Source organism: Nerophis lumbriciformis, linkage group LG09 (genome assembly GCF_033978685.3).
Source record: "Nerophis lumbriciformis linkage group LG09, RoL_Nlum_v2.1, whole genome shotgun sequence".
Classification (NCBI taxonomy): Eukaryota; Metazoa; Chordata; class Actinopteri; order Syngnathiformes; family Syngnathidae; genus Nerophis; species Nerophis lumbriciformis.
In genome coordinates, this window is record NC_084556.2 from 1,927,919 (window position 1) to 1,947,500 (window position 19,582).

Consider the following 19,582-nt stretch of genomic DNA (forward strand, 5'->3'; position numbering starts at 1 on the left):
GGGGGGAGGGTCTACATTTATATTTACAAGTCTGTAACTGACACACACACATTGAGACTAACATTAGAGTTTATTTTTCAAGTGTGATCTGGCCAAGAGATGAGGCAAATACAGGTAAAAGCCAGTAAATTAGAATATTTTGAAAAACTTGATTTGTTTCAGTAATTGCATTCAAAAGGTGTAACTTGTACATTATATTTATTCATTGCACACAGACTGATGCATTCAAATGTTTATTTCATTTAATTTTGATGATTTGAAGTGGCAACAAATGAAAATCCAAAATTCCGTGTGTCACAAAATTAGAATATTACTTAAGGCTAATACAAAAAAGGGATTTTTAGAAATGTTGGCCAACTGAAAAGTATGAAAATGAAAAATATGAGCATGTACAATACTCAATACTTGGTTGGAGCTCCTTTTGCCTCAATTACTGCGTTAATGCGGCGTGGCATGGAGTCGATGAGTTTCTGGCACTGCTCAGGTGTTATGAGAGCCCAGGTTGCTCTGATAGTGGCCTTCAACTCTTCTGCGTTTTTGGGTCTGGCATTCTGCATCTTCCTTTTCACAATACCCCACAGATTTTCTATGGGGCTAAGGTCAGGGGAGTTGGCGGGCCAATTTAGAACAGAAATACCATGGTCCGTAAACCAGGCACGGGTAGATTTTGCGCTGTGTGCAGGCGCCAAGTCCTATTGGAACTTGAAATCTCCATCTCCATAGAGCAGGTCAGCAGCAGGAAGCATGAAGTGCTCTAAAACTTGCTGGTAGACGGCTGCGTTGACCCTGGATCTCAGGAAACAGAGTGGACCGACACCAGCAGATGACATGGCACCCCAAACCATCACCCAACCATGCAAATTTTGCATTTCCTTTGGAAATCGAGGTCCCAGAGTCTGGAGGAAGACAGGAGAGGCACAGGATCCACGTTGCCTGAAGTCTAGTGTAAAGTTTCCACCATCAGTGATGGTTTGGGGTGCCATGTCATCTGCTGGTGTCGGAGCAGTGCCAGAAACTCATCGACTCCATGCCACGCCGCATTAACGCAGTAATTGAGGCAAAAGGAGCTCCAACCAAGTATTGAGTATTGTACATGCTCATATTTTTCATTTTCATACTTTTCAGTTGGCCAACATTTCTAAAAATCCCTTTTTTGTATTAGCCTTAAGTAATATTCTAATTTTGTGACACACGGAATTTTGGATTTTCATTTGTTGCCACTTCAAATCATCAAAATTAAATGAAATAAACATTTGAATGCATCAGTCTGTGTGCAATGAATAAATATAATGTACAAGTTACACCTTTTGAATGCAATTACTGAAATAAATCAAGTTTTTCAAAATATTCTAATTTACTGGCTTTTACCTGTACATGGTACACAGCTCTGCAACAATTACAGGACAATGATAGACTTATAGCGGCCGTAAAACAGTACATATTAGCTAGGGAACTCGAGGAGAAACAGTGAACCCTCTTGGGTAGATATCTTCTTTTAGCAAGCAGGAGAACGTTGAGTGGGTTTTAAATGTCGGGACTGTTGTGTGTGAAATATAGTTTGAGAAGCCTTCTTCTTTCTTTAATGGTGGTTGGCAAGCAACCTTGTTACGTGCATTACTGCCACCTACTGATATGGTGTGCGAAATGAGTTGATACCCTACTCGAAATTATTTTAAATATAATGTATTATCCTGTCATTTTTTATCTATTTATTTCTTAACTTTACCTGTCACTTTTGATTTACTGTGATTAATTGCCATGCTTATTTCAGTTTTAGTTGTTGCTTGCTTTGCATACTTAGCCACAACTTCTCCGTGAGCGGGTACCCAGAGATGTTTTACCACACTTCCAGATTTATTTATTCTAAAGATTGTCAGAACTATTTCATATGATCAATTCTGTCTTGTTTCTGAAACATATGTTTTTTTATGCTCTGAGCGCACACCAACTTCACTTGGTTTGTTTCCCTCCGTCCATTTAACTGCCTTGTATATTGCTGCTAATTCCCCTGTAAAAACCAATAACTTGTCACTCATTATTTGATTCAAAATGATGTTTTCTTTTTTTTCTGCTAAAACTCCTACTTTATTATTTATAGTTGTAATGTACTGTATCTGTATATATTTTGACATATTCTGAATACTTGCCATTTATTTAAACTTATATTTTTTAATATTTGCATAGCCACGTCTGGGATGTCGTACATCCGCTGCAGTATGTCAGGAATTGGTATATTATCATCAATTTGATCTTTTTTTTTTTTTTTTACACATATCTCATATTATTCATCCAAAACTCTTACCGTATTTTCCGGTCTATAAGGCGCAATTAAAGTCCTTTTTTTTTTCAAAACTCGACAGTGCGCCTAATGTACGGAATAATTCTGGTTTTGCTTACCGACCTCGAAACATTTATTTGGTGCATGGTGTTATGATAAGTGTGACCAGTAGATGGCAGTCAAACATAAGAGATAAGTGGAGACTGCACTATGATGGCAATATGACTCAAGTAAACAACACCAACATTTTATATGTTTCATTGCAAATCTAGAAAATTACACACGGCGCTCAAAAATCCATCAAAATGTTTTAGTACGACTTTGGTAAGCTATGAAGCCGCACCGCTTGATGGATTGTACTGTGCTTCAACATAGGAGTATTATTATGATGTGTGTATAAGGTAAGACATAGCTGGCATTTTGTTTCGCAATATTATGCAAAAGTAACGTTTCTTACCTTCTGGTACCTGCTGATCTGTATTTGGGATCTGCATAAATCCTGAAAAATTGTGCGCGTCCGCCTTTGTAGTCCGTGACGACAACGTAGTCAAAAAGCTACTTCTTGTAATGGGACATTAATCCTCCGCTGTTGCCATTTCCAATATAAAGTAGTGTAAAGTCCTTACTTTTATCTGGCAGTAAACTCACCATGAAAGCACTAAAACATACCGGTGTAGTGAGTTTACATTATTCACCCAAGGAACTTTAGTTATTAAAGAGTTCTGGTCGGACAATTTTTTCACGGGACACATTGTTTTTGTTTCTGGATTAGGAGATGCTGCTCCGTTATTGATTGAAGTAAAGTCTGAATGTCATTAAAACAGTTAACGCCATCTTTTGACACTTCTTCCACTCCCGTCCTTGCACGCTACACCGCTACAACAAAGATGACGGGGAGAAGACGCGTAATAAGACCGCCCACAAAACGGCGCATCCGGAAGCGACTGTCAGAAAGCAGCTTCAAGATGATCTGTAATACATCATCTATGCAACATTTTGACCAAAGAACCACCATTACAGTGTTTTTCAACCTTTTTTGAGCCAAGGCACATTTTTTGCGTTGACAAACTCCGGAGGCACACCACCAGCAGAAATCATTAAAAAACGAAACTCAGTTGACTGTAAAAAGTCGTTGTTGGATATGACTTTAAACCATAACCAAACATGCATCAATATAGCTCTTGTCTCAAAGTAGATGTAATGTCACGACCTGTCACATCACACTGTGACTTTTTTTTAGTTTTTTGCTGTTTTCCTGTGTGTAGTGTTTTAGTTCTTCTCTTGCGCTCCCATTTTGGTGGCTTTTTCTCTTTCTTTGGTATTTTCCTATAGCAGTTTCATGTCTTCCTTTGAGCGATATTTCCTGCGTCTACTTTGTTTTAGCAATCAAGAATATTTCAGTTGTTTTTTACCTACTTTTTGAAGACATTGTTGATTGTCATGTCATGTTCGAAGGTACTTTGTGGATGCCTTCTTTGCTCCACAGTAAGTCTTTGCTGTCGTCCAACATTCTGTTTTTGTTTACTTTGTAGCCAGTTCAGTTTTAGTTTCGTTCTGCATAGCCTTCCCTAAGCTTCAATGCCTTTTTTTAGGGGCACTCACCTTTTGTTTATTTTTGGTTTAAGCATTAGACACCTTTTTACCTGCACACTGCCTCCCGCTGTTTCCGACATCTACAAAGCAATTAGCTACCGGCTGCCACCTACTGATATGATTACACGGTTACTCTGCCGAACTCTAGACAGCACCGACACTCAACAACAACACATGACTTGCGGACTATAATTACTGGTTTGCAAAAAATATTTTTAACCCAAATAGGTGAAATTCAATCAATCATCATCAATCAATCTTTATTTATATAGCCCTAAATCACAAGTGTCTCAAAGGGCTGCACAAGCCACAATGACATCCTCGGTACAAAGCCCACATACGGGCAAGGAAAAACTCACCCCAGTGGGACGTCGATGTGAATGACTATGAGAAACCTTGGAGAGGACCGCATATGTGGGTAACCCCCCCCCCTCTAGGGGAGACCGAAAGCAATGGATGTCGAGTGGGTCTGACATAATATTGTGAGAGTCCAGTCCATAGTGGATCCAACATAATAGTAAGAGTCCAGTCCATAGTGGGGCCAGCAGGACACCATCCCGAGCGGAGACGGGTCAGCAGCGCAGAGATGTTCCCAGCCGATGCACAGGCGAGCGGTCCACCCCGGGTCCCGACTCTGGACAGCCAGCACTTCATCCATGGCCACCGGACCTGTGCCCCCCCCCCCCCCCTCAAGGAAAAGGGGAGCAGAGGAGAAAAGAAAAGAAACGGCAGATCAACTGGTCTAACAGGGGGGCTATTTAAAGGCTAGAGTATACAAATGAGTTTTAAGATGGGACTTAAATGCTTCTACTGAGGTAGCATCTCTAATTGTTACCGGGAGGGCATTCCATAGTACTGGAGCCCCAATAGAAAACGCTCTATAGCCCGCAGACTTTTTTTGGGCTCTGGGAATCACTAATAAGCCGGAGTTCTTTGAACGCAGATTTCTTGCCGGGACATATGGTACAATGCAATCGACAAGATAGGACGGAGCTAGACCGTGTAGTATTTTATACGTAAATAGTAAAACCTTAAAGTCACTTCTTAAGTGCACAGGAAGCCAGTGCAGGTGAGCCAGTATAGGCGTAATATGATCAAACTTCAAAAGTCTAGCAGCCGCATTTTGTACCAACTGTAATTTTTTAATGCTAGACATAGGGAGACCCCAAAATAATACGTTACAGTAGTCGAGACGAGACGTAACGAACGCATGAATAATGATCTCAGCGTCGCTAGTGGATAAAATAGAACGGATTTTAGCGATATTACGGAGATGAAAGAAGGCCGTTTTAGTAACACTCTTAATGTGTGATTCAAAGGAGAGAGTTGGGTCGAGAATAATACCCAGATTCTTTACTGATTCGCCTTGTGTAATTGTTTGGTTGTCAAATGTTAAGGTGGTATTATTAAATAAATGTCGGTGTTTAGCAGGACCGATTATCAGCATTTCCGTTTTCTTGGCGTTGAGTTGCAAGAAGTTAGCGGACATCCATTGTTTAATTTCATTAAGACACGCCTCCAGCTGACTACAATCCGGCGTGTTGGTCAGCTTTAGGGGCATGTAGAGTTGGCTGTCATCAGCATAACAATGAAAGCTAACACCGTATTTGCGTATGATGTCGCCTAGCGGCAGCATGTAAATACTAAAGAGTGCAGGGCCAAGAACCGAACCCTGAGGAACTCCGCACGTTACCTTAACATAGTCCGAGGTCACATTATTATGGGAGACGCATTGCATCCTGTCAGTAAGATAAGAGTTAAACCACGACAAAGCTAAGTCTGACATACCAATACGTGTTTTGATACGCTCTAATAAAATATTATGATCGACGGTATCGAAAGCAGCGCTAAGATCAAGAAGCAGCAACATAGATCATCTCCCATGGCACAGTGGTTGAAAAACACTGATGTAGACCGCAAGGAAGTGTTTTACATTTAGAAAAAAATAAATAAATAAATTGACTCCTTTAATGTGCCTTATAATCCGGTGCGCCTTATATATGAAAAAAGATCGAAAATAGACCATTCATCGGCAGTGCGCCTTATTGTCCGGTGCGCCCTATGGTCCGGAAAATACTGTAATCTATTTATTTTATTTTTCATGGTAATTCAGTAGTATTTGTTGTTATCCTGCCACTACCCTCTTCCTCCTCGATTCAGTCACAAATCAGACTAAGCCTCACTGCCAGAAGATTCAAGTTGATACGCTCACAATCATATGGATGGAGAAAATATACAAATATATCATTTGTCAAATGTGGCGTGTGGCGTGAGAAAGGGTTAAATCGCGTTACTGCCACGCTCAAAGCGTGAGGCTCGGCAGCTCCGGTGTGGAGTGTATTCTAATGCATTAGTTTCAATGAATAAACGATTGCCTCTGTCCTGTTCTGTCTCCAGAAGCACGTGTCCGACTGGAAGCCCGAGATCCGCATGCCGTCCCGCAGCGAGTACGTGGTGCTGAGCGGACTGGACTGGAACACGGAGTACGAGGTCCGCGTGGTGGCGGAGAACCAGCAGGGCAAGTCCAAGCACGGCGTCGTCTCCTTCAGAACGGCCACGGAGCCCACCACCATGCCAGGTACGGATTTTGCTTTCATTTTGCTAAACCTTCCCCTGCTAGACAAACACACACACACACACACACACACACACACACACACTGCAGTGCACAAAGGCCCGCCACCGTGACCAGAAAGCATCTTGTAGCATATTTTCACATCCTCCTCATTTATGTACTCAACTGCAGCGAGGAGAAGGCGTCTTTTCGGGGTAAATAGCGAATCACCTTTGTATAAATGCACTTTGAAAAATAGTAAGTTTGAATATATTTTTCCACAAATATGTACAATATATTAATGAATACTTAAAATATCACTTATTTATTTTTTAGGTTAGTAAGACGGAAAGATGTATTTTTTTTTTGTTTAAATTTAAAAAAATGTAACTGGAAAAAATAGAATTAAATATTATTAAAAAAATGTTTTTATTAGGTACACCTACACAATACAATGAAGGGTGTTTTCGAATTGTATTAGGTCACCAATCAGTTTTTTGAATTTTAATTTAAAAGGTTAACAAGACAGATATGCATATGTATGTATGTTTTAAAAATAAACGATAAAAATGTACTGAAAAATAAATTTAATACAAATAGAACTAAGTATTTTGATTAGGTACGCCTGACAATTCAAAAAAGGCTTTTCAGAATTTTCGTGTCCGTTCCAAAATGGGTCGCAGCTCAGTTTGTAAGAGATCATCAATCTTTTTTTTTTTTTTTTTTTTTTTTTTTTTCGTAATGTATTTAAAAAATAAAAAATAAAAATTATAAACATAAATAAAATTAAAAAAAACATTTTGATTTGGTACACCTGCGCAATCAAAAGAAGAGTTTTTCGAGTTGTGGTCGCAGCTCAATCTTTTTTTAGAATGTCAGCAAGACAGAAATATATTGGTTTATATATTTAAAAAATAATAATATAATGATAATAATAATATACAATTATTTAAATATGTTATACAAAATATTTCTATTAGGTACACCTGCACAATCCAAAGAAAGATGTTCCATGTTTGTAGCGCTGAGAAGGTAAATGGCCATAGAAAAGGCTAATCTTGTCTACTGATCCTCAAAGAGTCATATATTTTCTTAGCAAATTGCCTTTTTTATCATGTATTTGTATTAAATACCTGCTCAGTGGCCTAGTGGTTAGAGTGTCCGCCTTGAGATCGGTAGGTTGTGAGTTTAAACCCCAGCCGAGTCATAACAAAGACTATAAAAATGGGACCCATTACCTCCCTGCTTGACACTCAGCATCAAGGGTTGGAATTGGGGGTTAAATCACCAAAAATGATTCCCGGGCGTGGCCACTGCTGCTGCTCACCGCTCCCCTCACCTCCCAGGGGGTGATCAAGGGTGATGGGTCAAATGCAGAGGATAATTTCACCACACCGAGTGTGTGTGTGACAATCATTGCTACTTTAACTTTTTTTTTTAAACTTGTTTTAAATGCATGTATTTAGTGTAGTGTTCTTTAACTTGAACTAATGTGGTATGCAATGATGCTGTGGCAATGCAAATTAGTCTATGTTTACACAAACAATAATGCTCACTTTTGCTTCCACGGAAGGTCTATTGATTTCAAATTCTCTATCATTTCTCGATATACAGGTAAAAGCCAGTAAATTAGAATATTTTGAAAAACTTGATTTATTTCAGTAATTGCATTCAAAAGGTGTAACTTGTACATTATATTTATTCATTGCACACAGACTGATGCATTCAAATGTTTATTTCATTTAATTTTGATGATTTGAAGTGGCAACAAATGAAAATCCAAAATTCCGTGTGTCACAAAATTAGAATATTACTTAAGGCTAATACAAAAAAGGGATTTTTAGAAATGTTGGCCAACTGAAAAGTATGAAAATGAAAAATATGAGCATGCACAATACTCAATACTTGGTTGGAGCTCCTTTTGCCTCAATTACTGCGTTAATGCGGCGTGGCATGGAGTCGATGAGTTTCTGGCACTGCTCAGGTGTTATGAGAGCCCAGGTTGCTCTGATAGTGGCCTTCAACTCTTCTGCGTTTTTGGGTCTGGCATTCTGCATCTTCCTTTTCACAATACCCCACAGATTTTCTATGGGGCTAAGGTCAGGGGAGTTGGCGGGCCAATTTAGAACAGAAATACCATGGTCCGTAAACCAGGCACGGGTAGATTTTGCGCTGTGTGCAGGCGCCAAGTCCTGTTGGAACTTGAAATCTCCATCTCCATAGAGCAGGTCAGCAGCAGGAAGCATGAAGTGCTCTAAAACTTGCTGGTAGACGGCTGCGTTGACCCTGGATCTCAGGAAACAGAGTGGACCGACACCAGCAGATGACATGGCACCCCAAACCATTACTGATGGTGGAAACTTTACACTAGACTTCAGGCAACGTGGATCCTGTGCCTCTACTGTCTTCCTCCAGACTCTGGGACCTCGATTTCCAAAGGAAATGCAAAATTTGCATGGTTGGGTGATGGTTTGGGGTGCCATGTCATCTGCTGGTGTCGGTCCACTCTGTTTCCTGAGATCCAGGGTCAACGCAGCCGTCTACCAGCAAGTTTTAGAGCACTTCATGCTTCCTGCTGCTGACCTGCTCTATGGAGATGGAGATTTCAAGTTCCAACAGGACTTGGCGCCTGCACACAGCGCAAAATCTACCCGTGCCTGGTTTACGGACCATGGTATTTCTGTTCTAAATTGGCCCGCCAACTCCCCTGACCTTAGCCCCATAGAAAATCTGTGGGGTATTGTGAAAAGGAAGATGCAGAATGCCAGACCCAAAAACGCAGAAGAGTTGAAGGCCACTATCAGAGCAACCTGGGCTCTCATAACACCTGAGCAGTGCCAGAAACTCATCGACTCCATGCCACGCCGCATTAACGCAGTAATTGAGGCAAAAGGAGCTCCAACCAAGTATTGAGTATTGTACATGCTCATATTTTTCATTTTCATACTTTTCAGTTGGCCAACATTTCTAAAAATCCCTTTTTTGTATTAGCCTTAAGTAATATTCTAATTTTGTGACACACGGAATTTTGGATTTTCATTTGTTGCCACTTCAAATCATCAAAATTAAATGAAATAAACATTTGAATGCATCAGTCTGTGTGCAATGAATAAATATAATGTACAAGTTACACCTTTTGAATGCAATTACTGAAATAAATCAAGTTTTTCAAAATATTCTAATTTACTGGCTTTTACCTGTATATTTCTGTAGGCGAACAAATGTCGCAGGCATTGATGTCAGTCGATTGTGCAGGTGTACCTAACAAAGTGACCGGTGAAGGTATTCGCCGGCAGACGGTTTGGTTTGTCCTATTAACTCCTTTAAATGATTACTATCAGGATCGTATTTGCATTTCAAAAACATACCTTGGCGCCCAAGCTAGGCGAGATAACAGTAAACTGCATCTCGCTGTGTTTATTGTTATTAGCCCCGCACAGCAGATACGCTGTGTAGCTCAGCATCATGCCTATCTCCAGTCGCATCGTTAAGGCGGCGGCGGCGGCGCTGTAGTTCAGCGAGCAGTAACGGCACATATCAGTCGGCGCCGCGAGCGTTTCTTCTCATTTTTCCCCCCGTCTTTGGTGCGGTTAAGCTTTACTTCAGTGGTCACGGTCGGCCTCGGCTCTGTTGTTGTTGTTGTTGTTGTGCTGTGTGCAAAAAGCTGGGCTGCATCCTCGCCGCAATGCACCGCAGGCTTCGAAAAGTTGAGGAAAACAACCTGAGTTAGTCTTTTTCTTTGCTACAGTAGGAACACATGACGCCGGCATTTATTGGCTTGCTCAACGTCAGCACAGCAACATGAAAGAAACGCTTAAAGACCATCTTAACTCATTTGCAGGTTAGAGTACAAAAGGATGCATTTATACCCCTTTTTAAATTGCAAGATGCAATATTAAACATCAAATCTATTGTTGCTGTCCAGGGAAAAGCATGTATCTCCTCTCCTAATCGTTTTCTTGTCATCTGCAAAGCATAGGAAATTAATTTCTTGTCTAATTTTTTCATACGTATCAATATTGTCTAATTAAAGGCATTAAAGTGGAACCTTTCAAGCCAAGCACTATGGGAATATACATATATATATATATACATATATATATATATATAGTCAAGGTTTCTGTGGTTTATCCGTTATACAGTGCTCAATACCGGGGTAGAGCGGAATATACGTTAGATGAGGAAAAAACACAAGAGGCTATATCATCCCTACCAGCCTGTTTCGCAGGTTTCCCTGCTCGTCTGGGGATTTTATTGAAGTGTCTGTGGCTGTTAAATGTCTATATAGGATACCCTATATATACATATATACCCTATATAAGTGGTCCCCAACCACCGGGCCGTGGATCGATTGGTACCGGGCCGCACAAGAAAAAAAAAAATGTTTTTATTAAATCAACATTAAAAACAGAAGATACACTGACAATTAGTGCACCAACCCAAAAAAGGGTTGTTTCTTTCTGTTATTAATATTTCTGGTTCCTACATTATATATCAATATATATCAATACAGTCTGCAGGGATACAGTCCGTAAGCACACATGATTGTATTTTTTTATGACAAAAAAACCCCAAAAAAACCCCGGTCCGTGAGAGAAATTTTCAAGCGTTGACCGGTCCGCAGTTCCAAAAAGGTTGGGGACCACTGCCCTATATATACGTGTATATATAGGGTACCCTATATATACATGTAACAGCCACAGACACTTCAATAAAATCCCCTGACGAGCAGGGAAACCCGCGAAACAGGCTGGTAGGGATGATATAGCCTCTTGTGTTTTTTCCTGACCTAACGTATATATATATATATATATATATATATATATATATATGTATATGTATATACTGTATATACATATATATATGTATACGTATATATATATATGTATATGAATATATATGTATATATACAGTATGTATGTATATATGTATATATATATATATATATATGTATATACAGGTAAAAGCCAGTAAATTAGAATATTTTGGAAAAACTTGATTTATTTCAGTAATTGCATTCAAAAGGTGTAACTTGTACATTATATTTATTCATTGCACACAGACTGATGCATTCAAATGTTTATTTCATTTAATTTTGATGATTTGAAGTGGCAACAAATGAAAATCCAAAATTCCGTGTGTCACAAAATTAGAATATTACTTAAGGCTAATACAAAAAAGGGATTTTTAGAAATGTTGGCCAACTGAAAAGTATGAAAATGAAAAATATGAGCATGTACAATACTCAATACTTGGTTGGAGCTCCTTTTGCCTCAATTACTGCGTTAATGCGGCGTGGCATGGAGTCGATGAGTTTCTGGCACTGCTCAGGTGTTATGAGAGCCCAGGTTGCTCTGATAGTGGCCTTCAACTCTTCTGCGTTTTTGGGTCTGGCATTCTGCATCTTCCTTTTCACAATACCCCACAGATTTTCTATGGGGCTAAGGTCAGGGGAGTTGGCGGGCCAATTTAGAACAGAAATACCATGGTCCGTAAACCAGGCACGGGTAGATTTTGCGCTGTGTGCAGGTGCCAAGTCCTGTTGGAACTTGAAATCTCCATCTCCATAGAGCAGGTCAGCAGCAGGAAGCATGAAGTGCTCTAAAACTTGCTGGTAGACGGCTGCGTTGACCCTGGATCTCAGGAAACAGAGTGGACCGACACCAGCAGATGACATGGCACCCCAAACCATCACCCAACCATGCAAATTTTGCATTTCCTTTGGAAATCGAGGTCCCAGAGTCTGGAGGAAGACAGGAGAGGCAGAGGATCCACGTTGCCTGAAGTCTAGTGTAAAGTTTCCACCATCGGTGATGGTTTGGGGTGCCATGTCATCTGCTGGTGTCGGTCCACTCTGTTTCCTGAGATCCAGGGTCAACGCAGCCGTCTACCAGCAGGTTTTAGAGCACTTCATGCTTCCTGCTGCTGACCTGCTCTATGGAGATGGAGATTTCAAGTTCCAACAGGACTTGGCGCCTGCACACAGCGCAAAATCTACCCGTGCCTGGTTTACGGACCATGGTATTTCTGTTCTAAATTGGCCCGCCAACTCCCCTGACCTTAGCCCCATAGAAAATCTGTGGGGTATTGTGAAAAGGAAGATGCAGAATGCCAGACCCAAAAACGCAGAAGAGTTGAAGGCCACTATCAGAGCAACCTGGGCTCTCATAACACCTGAGCAGTGCCAGAAACTCATCGACTCCATGCCACGCCGCATTAACGCAGTAATTGAGGCAAAAGGAGCTCCAACCAAGTATTGAGTATTGTACATGCTCATATTTTTCATTTTCATACTTTTCAGTTGGCCAACATTTCTAAAAATCCCTTTTTTGTATTAGCCTTAAGTAATATTCTAATTTTGTGACACACGGAATTTTGGATTTTCATTTGTTGCCACTTCAAATCATCAAAATTAAATGAAATAAACATTTGAATGCATCAGTCTGTGTGCAATGAATAAATATAATGTACAAGTTACACCTTTTGAATGCAATTACTGAAATAAATCAAGTTTTTCAAAATATTCTAATTTACTGGCTTTTACCTGTATATATACATATATATATATATATATATGTATATATATATACATATATATATATATATATATATATATATATATTGTATTTTGTATTTTTGTATTTTTTTTATTTTTTTATTATTATTATTATTAGTGTCCAAATAACAAAACAAGTGTTACCAAAAAATCACACGACAGTATTTCGAGATACATGCTTTTCAAAGGACAAGGCCATAACAAGACACATTCAACTGAAATTAACTCAGTAACAAGTGAAACTGTTGTTTAAAAAAAAAAAAAAATACATGGAAAATGTCCTATATGACAATCTCTAGCAGTTGATCTAGTTTTTGATACTTTTTATGCAAAATTGTTCTTGAATCTGCTACAAACCTGAAGGTGTTGGTTGTGGATGCAGCCCCTTTGCAGTGTTTGCATGTATTATTTATTGCTATCATTGTCTGCATTGGACCATGTTGGATGGATACCAGGCTGCCAGTGCATGGCACGCAATCAAAGCACTTCTTCTTATTCTCCATGCGCTTGCTGGACACCCGCCAAATGGCAGTGGGAGGTTTGGATCACTTAGCATACAAACAAACCAGTAATTAGTGATTTATTTCAGAGGTGTTTTTTTTTATCTTGACTTCACAGCCCAGGGTTGACTCCAGGGGTAACTTGTTTTCAAAAAGGATGCGTTCGGGGACCAAACAATATGTGAGAATATGTCAATATTCGTGTAATGTGATGAATAAAGCAGCTTGTCAGTGCAGAGATGCAGTAGAAGAAAAGGTTCTCCTGGGCTAAAATGCATCCAAATCTCCCCTGGCTAAAAAATAACATTGAGTCGAAGCTGCGAATATCAGTGCAGATGAATGTGAGCGAGTACATTTATTCCTTCATGTCACGAACGCATGAATATGAGCTTCATCAGAAACTTGTGGATGTTTTTGTTTTGTTTTTGCATGGGTCATTCCTCCCCCCATGACATGTGGTAGGTCAGCAACACCATTGTTCTACCAGACGATGACCTGGATTGCAATATGTGCATGGGTGTATTACTGTTGTACGAGGAAATGAGCAGAATTGTATTTATTACCCACGGTTGTCGCTCCCTGGTGTGTTCAAATGAAGCTGCAGTGATGCCAGTCTCTCGGAACAAAGTGCATGAAAGGGTGTGTGGTCTAGTGACCCCATGAAGAACCTCTTTATGTTCCTTATTACCAAAAAGTATTTTTATTCTATCGTATCAAGTGACAATACAATAGACATGGATTTACATAGCACTCATGCAACCAAGCACTAATGATTGACTTTAGGCAAGACATAATTATCTTGCTACTCAGTTGTGTTGGGGATCAGGTTATTGTCAATGAGCCATAGCTCTCCCAGTGCCTGGCAGCACTCATGCAGCCCCAGAATGTGAGGCTACCACCAACATGATTGACTGTGGGCAAGACACAATTATCTTGCTACTCACTTGTGTTTGACAATCAGGCTTTTTTTCTATGATTAACAGCTCTCCCAATGCTTGGCAGCACTCGTGCAGCCCCAGAATGTGAGGCTACCACCAACACAATTGACTGTAGGCAAGACACAATTATGTTGCGACTCACTTGTGTTGAAAATCAGGTTATTGTCAATGAGCCATAGCTCTCCCAGTGCCTGGCAGCACTCATGCAGCCCCAGAATGTGAGGCTACCACCAACATGATTGACTGTAGGCAATACACAATTATCTTGCTACTCACTTGTGTTGGAAATCAGGTTATCGTCAATGATTAACAGCTCTCCCAATGCTTGGCAGCACTCGTGCAGCCCCAGAATGTGAGGCTACCACCAACATGATCGACTGTAGGCAATACACAATTATCTTGCTACTCACTTGTGTTGGAAATCAGGTTATCGTCAATGAGCTATAGCTCTCCCAGTGCCTGGCAGCACTCATGCAGCTCCAGAACGTGACGCTACCACCAACATGATTGACTTTAGGCAAGACACGATTATTTTGCTACTCACTTGTGTTGAAAATCAGGTTATCGTCAATGAGCCATAGCTCTTCCAGTGCCTGGCAGCACTCATGCAGCCCCAGAATATGAGGCTACCACCAACATGATTGACTGTAGGCAATACACAATTATATTGCTACTCACTTGTGTTGGAAATCAGGTTATCGTCAATGAGCTATAGCTCTCCCAGTGCCTGGCAGCACTCATGCAGCTCCAGAACGTGACGCTACCACCAACATGATTGACTTTAGGCAAGACACGATTATTTTGCTACTCACTTGTGTTGAAAATCAGGTTATCGTCAATGAGCCATAGCTCTTCCAGTGCCTGGCAGCACTCATGCAGCCCCAGAATGTGAGGCTACCACCAACACAATTGACTGTAGACAAGACACAATTATGTTGCGACTCACTTGTGTTGAAAATCAGGTTATTGTCAATGAGCCATAGCTCTCCCAGTGCCTGGCAGCACTCATGCAGCCCCAGAATATGAGGCTACCACCAACACAATTGACTGTAGGCAATACACAATTATCTTGCTACTCACTTGTGTTGGAAATCAGGTTATCGTCAATGATTAACAGCTCTCCCAATGCTTGGCAGCACTCGTGCAGCCCCAGAATGTGAGGCTACCACCAACATGATCGACTGTAGGCAATACACAATTATCTTGCTACTCACTTGTGTTGGAAATCAGGTTATCGTCAATGAGCTATAGCTCTCCCAGTGCCTGGCAGCACTCATGCAGCTCCAGAACGTGACGCTACCACCAACATGATTGACTTTAGGCAAGACACGATTATTTTGCTACTCACTTGTGTTGAAAATCAGGTTATCGTCAATGAGCCATAGCTCTTCCAGTGCCTGGCAGCACTCATGCAGCCCCAGAATGTGAGGCTACCACCAACATGATTGACTGTAGGCAAGACACAATTATCTTGTTACTCACTTGTGTTTGACAATCAGCTTTTTTTCTATAATTAACAGCTCTCCCAATGCTTGGCAGCACTCGTGCAGCCCCAGAATGTGAGGCTACCACCAACACGATTGACTGTAGACAAAACACAATTATCTCGCTACTCACTTGTGTTGAAAATCAGGTTATTGTCAATGAGCCATAGCTCTCCCAGTGCCTGGCAGCACTCATGCAGCCCCAGAATGTGAGGTTACCACCAACATGATTGACTGTAGGCAAGACACAATTATCTTGCTACTCCCTTGTGTTAGAAAACAGGTTATCGTCAATGAGCCATAGCTCTCCCAGTGCCTGGCAGCACTCATGCAGCCCCAAAATGTGAGGCTACCACCAACATGATTGACTGTAGGCAAGACACAATTATCTTGCTACTCACTTGTGTTAGAAAACAGGTTATCGTCAATGAGCCATAGCTCTCCCAGTGCCCGGCAGCACTCATGCAGCCCCAAAATGTGAGGCTACCACCAACATGATTGACTGTAGGCAAGACACAATTATCTTGTTACTCACTTGTGTTTGACAATCAGCTTTTTTTCTATAATTAACAGCTCTCCCAATGCTTGGCAGCACTCGTGCAGCCCCAGAATGTGAGGCTACCACCAACACGATTGACTGTAGACAAAACACAATTATCTTGCTACTCACTTGTGTTGGAAATCAGGTTATCGTCAATGAGCTATAGCTCTCCCAGTGCCTGGCAGCACTCATGCAGCTCCAGAACGTGACGCTACCACCAACATGATTGACTGTAGGCAATACACAATTATCTTGCTACTCACTTGTGTTGGAAATCAGGTTATCGTCAATGATTAACAGCTCTCCCAATGCTTGGCAGCACTCGTGCAGCCCCAGAATGTGAGGCTACCACCAACATGATTGACTGTAGGCAAGACACAATTATCTTGCTACTCACTTGTTTTGGAAATCAGGTTATCGTCAATGAGCTATAGCTCTCCCAGTGCCTGGCAGCACTCATGCAGCTCCAGAACGTGACGCTACCACCAACATGATTGACTTTAGGCAAGACACGATTATTTTGCTACTCACTTGTGTTGAAAATCAGGTTATCGTCAATGAGCCATAGCTCTTCCAGTGCCTGGCAGCACTCATGCAGCCCCAGAATGTGAGGCTACTACCAACACAATTGACTGTAGACAAGACACAATTATGTTGCGACTCACTTGTGTTGAAAATCAGGTTATTGTCAATGAGCCATAGCTCTCCCAGTGCCTGGCAGCACTCATGCAGCCCCAGAATGTGAGGCTACCACCAACATGATTGACTGTAGGCAAGACACAATTATCTTGTTACTCACTTGTGTTTGACAATCAGCTTTTTTTCTATAATTAACAGCTCTCCCAATGCTTGGCAGCACTCGTGCAGCCCCAGAATGTGAGGCTACCACCAACACGATTGACTGTAGGCAATACACAATTATCTTGCTACTCACTTGTGTTGGAAATCAGGTTATCGTCAATGATTAACAGCTCTCCCAATGCTTGGCAGCACTCATGCAGCCCCAGAATGTGAGGCTACCACCAACACAATTGACTGTAGACAAGACACAATTATGTTGCGACTCACTTGTGTTGAAAATCAGGTTATTGTCAATGAGCCATAGCTCTCCCAGTGCCTGGCAGCACTCATGCAGCCCCAGAATATGAGGCTACCACCAACATGATTGACTGTAGGCAATACACAATTATCTTGCTACTCACTTGTGTTGGAAATCAGGTTATCGTCAATGATTAACAGCTCTCCCAATGCTTGGCAGCACTCGTGCAGCCCCAGAATGTGAGGCTACCACCAACATGATCGACTGTAGGCAATACACAATTATCTTGCTACTCACTTGTGTTGGAAATCAGGTTATCGTCAATGAGCTATAGCTCTCCCAGTGCCTGGCAGCACTCATGCAGCTCCAGAACGTGACGCTACCACCAACATGATTGACTTTAGGCAAGACACGATTATTTTGCTACTCACTTGTGTTGAAAATCAGGTTATCGTCAATGAGCCATAGCTCTTCCAGTGCCTGGCAGCACTCATGCAGCCCCAGAATGTGAGGCTACCACCAACATGATTGACTGTAGGCAAGACACAATTATCTTGTTACTCACTTGTGTTTGACAATCAGCTTTTTTTCTATAATTAACAGCTCTCCCAATGCTTGGCAGCACTCGTGCAGCCCCAGAATGTGAGGCTACCACCAACACAATTGACTGTAGACAAGACACAATTATGTTGCGACTCACTTGTGTTGAAAATCAGGTTATTGTCAATGAGCCATAGCTCTCCCAGTGCCTGGCAGCACTCATGCAGCCCCAGAATATGAGGCTACCACCAACATGATTGACTGTAGGCAATACACAATTATCTTGCTACTCACTTGTGTTGGAAATCAGGTTATCGTCAATGATTAACAGCTCTCCCAATGCTTGGCAGCACTCGTGCAGCCCCAGAATGTGAGGCTACCACCAACATGATTGACTGTAGGCAAGACACAATTATCTTGCTACTCACTTGTGTTGGAAATCAGTTTATCGTCAATGATTAACAGCTCTCCCAATGCTTGGCAGCACTCGTGCAGCCCCAGAATGTGAGGCTACCACCAACATGATCGACTGTAGGCAATACACAATTATCTTGCTACTCACTTGTGTTGGAAATCAGGTTATCGTCAATGAGCTATAGCTCTCCCAGTGCCTGGCAGCACTCATGCAGCCCCAGAATGTGAGGCTACCACCAACATGATTGACTGTAGGTAAGACACAATTATCTTGCTACTCACTTGTGTTAGAAAACAGGTTATCGTCAATGAGCCATAGCTCTCCCAGTGCCTGGCAGCACTCATGCAGCCCCAAAATGTGAGGCTACCACCAACATGATTGACTGTAGGCAAGACACAATTATCTTGCTACTCACTTGTGTTAGAAAACAGGTTATCGTCAATGAGCCATAGCTCTCCCAGTGCCTGGCAGCACTCATGCAGCCCCAGAATGTGAGGCTACCACCAACATGATTGACTGTAGGCAAAACACAATTATCTTGCTACTCAGTTGTGTTTGACAATCAGGTTTTTTTCTATAATTAACAGCTCTCCCAATGCTTGGCAGCACTCGTGCAGCCCCAGAATGTCACGCTACCACCAACATGATTGACTGTAGGCAAGACACAATTATCTTGCTACTCACTTGTGTTGAAAATCCGGTTATCGTCAATGAGCCATAGCTCTCCCAGTGCCTGGCAGCACTCATGCAGCCCCAGAATGTGAGGCTACCACCAACATGATTGACTGTAGGCAAGACACAATTATCTTGCTACTCACTTGTGTTAGAAAACAGGTTATCGTCAATGAGCCATAGCTCTCCCAGTGCCTGGCAGCACTCATGCAGCCCCAGAATGTGAGGCTACCACCAACATGATTGACTGTAGGCAAGACACAATTATCTTGCTACTCACTTGTGTTAGAAAACAGGTTATCGTCAATGAGCCATAGCTCTCCCAGTGCCTGGCAGCACTCATGCAGCCCCAGAATGTGAGGCTACCACCAACATGATTGACTGTAGGCAAAACACAATTATCTTGCTACTCAGTTGTGTTTGACAATCAGGTTTTTTTCTATAATTAACAGCTCTCCCAATGCTTGGCAGC

At 41.5% G+C, this 19,582-nt stretch overlaps 1 protein-coding gene across 7 annotated transcripts in view; it reads left to right on the top strand.

Annotated features, from left to right (window-relative positions):
* Window positions 1-19,582, top strand: part of ncam1a (neural cell adhesion molecule 1a) — a 658,018-nt gene that overhangs the window by 592,601 nt on the left and 45,835 nt on the right. For all 7 annotated transcript variants that reach the window (XR_012050597.1, XM_061962814.2, XM_061962816.2 and 4 more), the window contains one exon: window positions 6,269-6,449. Coding sequence is in view for 6 of the 7 variants with exons in the window: in XM_061962814.2 (XP_061818798.2) it covers window positions 6,269-6,449 (181 nt within the window). In the remaining variant the exon portion in view is untranslated. The remainder of the gene's footprint in view (window positions 1-6,268; window positions 6,450-19,582) is intronic.